The sequence below is a fragment of the Cryptomeria japonica genome, chromosome 11 (assembly GCF_030272615.1).
Source record: "Cryptomeria japonica chromosome 11, Sugi_1.0, whole genome shotgun sequence".
Classification (NCBI taxonomy): Eukaryota; Viridiplantae; Streptophyta; class Pinopsida; order Cupressales; family Cupressaceae; genus Cryptomeria; species Cryptomeria japonica.
In genome coordinates, this window is record NC_081415.1 from 721,135,609 (window position 1) to 721,141,722 (window position 6,114).

Here is a 6,114-nt window from a genome sequence, read left to right on the forward strand (position 1 = left end):
GGGGGGGTCACTGACGGTTATAGCCAATTGAGAAAGTCTATCAGCTTCACCATTACCTTCTCTGTAGATATGGCTAACCTGGAATTCATCAAAGGAAGCTAGCAACACCAGGATCGGTTGAAGCCACCGGTTAAGGTGCCAACAAGGGGTGCTATTGCAGCGGATTGTGTTAATGACATTTAATGAGTCACCCTCCAAATGAATTTTCTACACCCAGAGCTCCTTCCCTAGCTAAAGACCTCTAAATGCCGCTCTAAATTCCACTTCATTATTAGTAGCCACTCCAATCTTTTCAGAGATTTCTTTTATACAGAGACCATCAGAGTCCCTCAGGATGCAACCAATACCACTTTGGCCCGGATTGCTTGCAGAAGCACCATCAAAGTTTACCTTTCTCCACCCAACCACTGGTGCATCCCAAATCACCCCCGCTCTTGGATTGGTCTGATCCACCGGAGAGCCCAGACCAAAAATCGGAGGGATGAGTAGGTTTGGAAGAGCCATCTTAATCTTACAATCCCAATCCATGAACAATTTTTTCTTAAGTGTTTTGGATTGGGCCGCCACATTCAGGGGCTCAGTTAGGTGGTTCTCAATTTTCGCACAAAGAGACTGAGGGCCCATATCTTTACCCTGGAAGATTCTGCGATTCCTTTCTTTCCAAATTTCCCAAATCAGAAGTGATGGGAGGATGAAGAGCAAATCAGAAAAAACCGCCTTTCCTACCGATTTAGGCCAGTGCAAAAACCAATTGTTCAACCCTGCTGGGAAGGGGCCGAATAATCTCAGTTTTTCCATGAAATACCACCAACAATGACTGGAGAAATTGCAATGGAGAAGAAGATGATCAAGAGTCTCTTCCCGATCTAGACATAAAGGACATCTACTGGGTCCATTGATACCCATTGAATGGAGCCTTTCTTGGGTTAAGATTCTCCTCTAGTAGGCCAACCAGGCAAAGGAACCCACTTTGGGAAGGAGGTGTTGATGCCAAAATAGATTAACAGGCCAGTCTTTTTGTCTATAGCCACTTCTTTCAGCTTGTAGCCAAAGCATACCTTGTATTTTACATCAGAGGAGCCATACCACCTAATAATATCCTTATCAAGGGAAGGGAAAATAATCCTTTTGTTGAGAATGTCAGTAAATAAGTCCTTCTGAAACTAATCCAAGTCCAGCTCGTCCAAGGAGTTCCATTTCTATTTAGAAATACCATTTTCTAGGATCGAATAACCATAATCACTTATGCCCCCAGAGGTGACAAATTTCCTCCATAACAGGATGTCGAGAGGGGATGTGACATAGAGCAGCTTCACTCGACCAAGAATCAAACCAAAAGGAGGCATCCCTGCCATTCCTGACCTCCCAGGTAACCTGATCGCTTATGATTTCCCTGCTGTCCAAAATGAAATTCCAAATGGCCGAACCCCTAGGAGGGTTGTTTATAGTCAGAATCCTCTTAGGTTCTAGGGAGTCCATATATTTATGTTTCAGGAGCCTTGCCCATTTTTCTTCCCACTGCTGTAGATTTCCCAAACCAGTTTAACACCCATTGCTAAATTTATAATTGATATTTGGCAAATACCGGCACCACCTGCCATTTTTGGTTGACAGATCTTTTTCCAAGCTATCAAGGGAAATTTACCTTTATCATCTGACCCATTCCAAAGGAAATTTCTCATTAGAGAAATCAATTCATCTTCAACCGCCACAGGTAATCGTAGGCAAGCCATGGAAAAAATCAGTAGCGCTGAAAGGACCGACTTTATCATAGTGAGTTTCCCAACAGAAGATAACCACTTGCCTTTCCAAGTTGCAAGCTTGGATTTACACTTATTAATGAGGTGCTTCCAATAGTGAACTCTATTACTACCAATGAAGAGCGGGGTACCAAGAAATTTCCCTGGGAAATTAGCAACTCTGAGATTGAGAATCCTTGATAATATCTTTTGCAATTTGAGCGGAGTGTTGAGGAAAAACACTTCAGATTTGTGCCAGTTGATTTTCTAACTAGAAGTCAAATAGTAGTCATCAAGGCAAGTTTTGATTGATCTGGCTTCCCGCCTACAGGCCGATCCAAAAAGAATGGTGTCATCAGCAAACTGAAGATGAGTCATTTTTTCAACCCATGTTGCCACATTAACTCCAACCCAACAACCATCTTGCTGGAGAGCTCTTATGGATCGATCGAAGGCTTCAACCATTATGATAAACAGAAAGGGTGATAATGGATCACCTTGTCTAATACCTCTTGTCAAAGAGAAGGAACTATGGGATGAACCATTGACCAAAACTGAGAATTTGGGGGAAGAGAGATAACTCATGACCCAAGTGAGCCATTCCTTGTAGAAGCCAAATTTATTGAGAACATCAAATAAGAAATCCTTGTCCACCATGTCATAAGCTTTCAGGATGTCCAGTTTTAAAATCATACAGGAGTCCTTGGTTTTCCTGGCTGTGTGGAGTGTTTCATGAGCAACAATGATACCTTCTACAATGGATCTTCCAAGGGCAAACCCATTTTGTTCCTCTGATATGATGTGCATCAAGAGGGGCTTCAATCTATTAGCTATGATCTTTGTTACAATCTTATATACAGTATTGCATAGAGCGATAGGCCTAAAATCACTCATCTGTTGTGGGTTCTGCTTCTTCGGAATTAGAGTAAAAAAGGTGTGATTGATGGCCCCTAACATAGTCATCTTCTTTCTTGATTCTTCTACATCAAGGTATAAATCTCGAGTAATGATAGCCTAGTAATGATGGAAGAATGCGGCAGGGAAGCTATCTAGGCCAGGAGTCTTATCCGGTTTCAACTGGAGGGTGGTTTTCCTTACTTCATCAATAGAAATGGGCATACAAAGAGCTGTATTTTGATTAGTAGAAATGGTGGATGGATTTGAGTTCAGAATTATGGCTCTTGCTTCATGATCGACCTAACGGTCACCATTCAGTAGAGAGTCAAAGAAACTTACAGCTCCCTGTACAATGTCCTCGTAATTCTTGACAGTGACACCATCCGATCTCATAATCTCTGATATTTTGTTTCTTTTACGATTGGCAATGGCTGACCAGTGGAAGAATTTGGTATTTTTATCTCCTTCCTTTAACCATAACTCCCTTGATTTTTGCCACCAGTGGATTTCCTCACATCTAAGGATTTCATTTAGGTCGGATTTGAGAGAATTTTCTTTGATGAATAACTCCTTAGTCATTCCTGAAGACGTAACAGAGTTGGTTAAATCTGTTAGTTCAGCCTTAATTCTTAATTTCTCCATATGAATATTCTTGAAGTGGTTATTATTCTATTCCTTGATCTTAACCTTAATATACTTGAGTTTTTTTATTGAGAATGAGAAGTCTCGAATGATTCCTAAATATCGGCTCATTCCACCAAGCCGCTATAAGATCATGTAGTTCAGCCATTCTGAGCCACATTTTCTCAAACCGGAACAGAGTGCCTCCCTCCACTTGAGCCAAGGTGACCTCCAGACATATCGGGTAGTGATCTCATCCAGTGAGTGATAAAATTGATGATTCTAAGGCTATATTTTAGCCTAGCCAATCACCAAAAACAAGGAATCGGTCAAGCCGTTCAGCAATATTAGTGAAGCCCAATCTCCGGTTCATCCGTGTGAAAATTCCATTTTTTGGAACAATGTCTAAGAGATGATTCTTCTCAACAAAGTCCAAGAAGTCTTTTTGGGACGTACTAGTCCTCTAAATACCCCCACTTTTCTCAATGCCAGAAAGGATCGCATTAAAATCCCCAACTACCACACAACTACCATCGGTAATATTGTGTAGCTTAAAGGATAGGAGATCCCAGAGAGCTCGCTTATCACCAGCAAAAGAAGGTCCATACACATTGAAGAGATTGAAGTTCTCATTTCATCCAAGAATAGTGACCAAGAAATGTTACCAATACTTATCTTCTCCTACAAGTGAGATCTTAACATTCATGGGGTTCCAAATAATTCCCAAGCCACTGGAAGCTCCATCCGATTGCCTAAAAGACCCATTCCACTGTTTCCAAACTCTCATTTTGGTTTCAATCTTAGCCTTGCTCCATTTAGTTTCCTATAGTAGCCAAATATCTCCTTTGGTGTCATCAATCTGGCGCTTAATCAAGCACCATTTGTCAGGGGAATTGATGCCCCAACGTTCCAAGATAAGAGTCTCATGACTCCTAGGGAAGGGCAATTCCCTTCCCTAAATCAAGTTTGGTTTGAGCACAGGAAGCACCAGCTACTGCTAGCATGACTTTTTTGGACTTGTGCCCCCACACACCTTTTGGTTTAAAATTTGGTTTATCAATAGTCAAATCTGATTTTCCAAAACCTTTTAAGGAACCCTCCATTATAAGCTCTGAGTCAGGTTCAAAGTCCTCCTCCCCCTCCGAGGAGGAGGTTTCAATTTCGCCATCTTCTAGTTCAATACTTATCTGAGAGCCAGTCTTCCCTCCCAACACCCCTAAAGTGTCATTCTCCATATCCTAAGAGGGTGGATTTCCATCCTCAATTGCCAATTGATTCCTAGGCACAAAGGGGGAGGGTGGAAGAGAGTCCACAATCTTGGATTCAATGTCTGCTTGTAGGGATTTGGTCTTCTCCAACAGTGTGAGAAGATCTTGTTGGCTCTCATTTTGACCAGAGGAGGGGGGGACTATGATCAAAGGGGTTACCTCCATTAGCGTAACATTCTCCTTCTCAAGAGTATCGTTGCAAAGGGCATCCCTAGAGTCATCGGTAATGAGAGGTTTCGGTTGCAGTTTATCCTCAATGGGAGGTTGCATACATGAATAATTTCATTGTATCGTAGCCAAGACATCACAACTAATACCAGAATGATCCAAGGAGAAGAATTTAGGAAAAATATGCAGTTGATCTTCCCTATCAATCTTTTGAATCCAAATCTTTCCAGCCCCAATAATTCTGACTTCGTCAGGGATCTTGTTGATTTGATTTGTGCTAATACAAATTCTGAGAAAGCTTCCCCATAGTTTATCTTCCAAGATATCATCAGCCGATACAAAGGTACCAAGGTTTTTGCATATGTCCTTAATGACATCAATGTGCCAATAATCCAAGGGACAATTATACAGTCTTATCCAGACCTTGCTATCTGACAAGACATATGTCTGGGGATTGAAATTGGGCTGCCAATCGATGATGTGAACTTCAATGCCATCGAGGATATATGGACCTTTGCTTTTATCTTGCCATTGCTCCTTATTGTTCATAAATTCAATCATATAGAAATCAATCAAGATAATATTAATATTAATATCATTTCCCCACTGTGCTCTACACTAAGATTCAAAGTTGTCCTTAACCCGCTTTCCACCACCCCACTTGATAAAAAGGCAAGACTCAAGCAAATTTGATTGAGAAAAATTAATTTTATTCTCATCCAAAAAGATAGTGGGTCTTGAGGTTTTACTTACCGTTTTATGAAAATGGAGCCGTTGAGAGAGAGAGCCTGCTCTCCATAAATCTGGGCATCTTTCCAGATTCAGTCGAGGATTCTGATTAATTGGATGGTAGTTAGATCTCCAAAACCTTTCTTGATCCACCTTACAGTTTCCTTGCCTGAAGTGCCCATTCCATTTTTGGAAATTACAATGATTAGATAGGGGAGCCAAAAAAGAGTTGGTATAAGGGTTGTCTCTCTCAAGGGACTCATCGGAAGTGTTAGGTTTAGGCAGTGGATACCAGTTTCTGGGGCCCTTAGATATAGGATGGTTATCCTTGCGGAACCAGACTTTGTTGTTCCACCTGAAACCATTCGCCTTCCACTTGTGCAGGTCAATAGGGCACAGATTGCCACTTGAGTAGGGATTTCCATGGTTTAACTGCGGATTGGAATATTTGGAGCCCTAAAACCTATCTATTATCCCCGCTTTATCCGGTTCCTAGATGGCTTGCATTCTACCAGTCTTAATGGGAAAAGCAATGTCTGCTTCATCGCTCCAGGAACCAACCTTCGTGGACTGGGAGCCAAAATACCTCAGATTGGTGACCGTGTTATGTTCGCCAACGCTGCTCCTGCTATCGTCTAGTGCCGCCATCTCACCTCCCTTGAATGTTCTAATAACTAAAGCTTTATTAAATT

At 41.6% G+C, this 6,114-nt stretch overlaps 1 protein-coding gene across 1 annotated transcript; it reads right to left on the bottom strand.

Moving 5' to 3' along the window:
- Positions 1-231: 231 nt before the first annotated feature.
- Positions 232-798, bottom strand: LOC131860417 (uncharacterized). The gene has a single exon (XM_059214830.1). It carries the CDS (start codon positions 796-798, stop codon positions 232-234), a length of 567 nt encoding a protein of 188 aa, XP_059070813.1.
- Between the last annotated feature and the right edge of the window lie 5,316 nt (positions 799-6,114).

Excerpts from the sequence above, each read along its gene's own strand:
- LOC131860417 (XM_059214830.1), bottom strand. The coding sequence starts at position 798 with ATGGAAAAACTGAGATTATTCGGCCCCTTCCCAGCAGGGTTGAACAAT.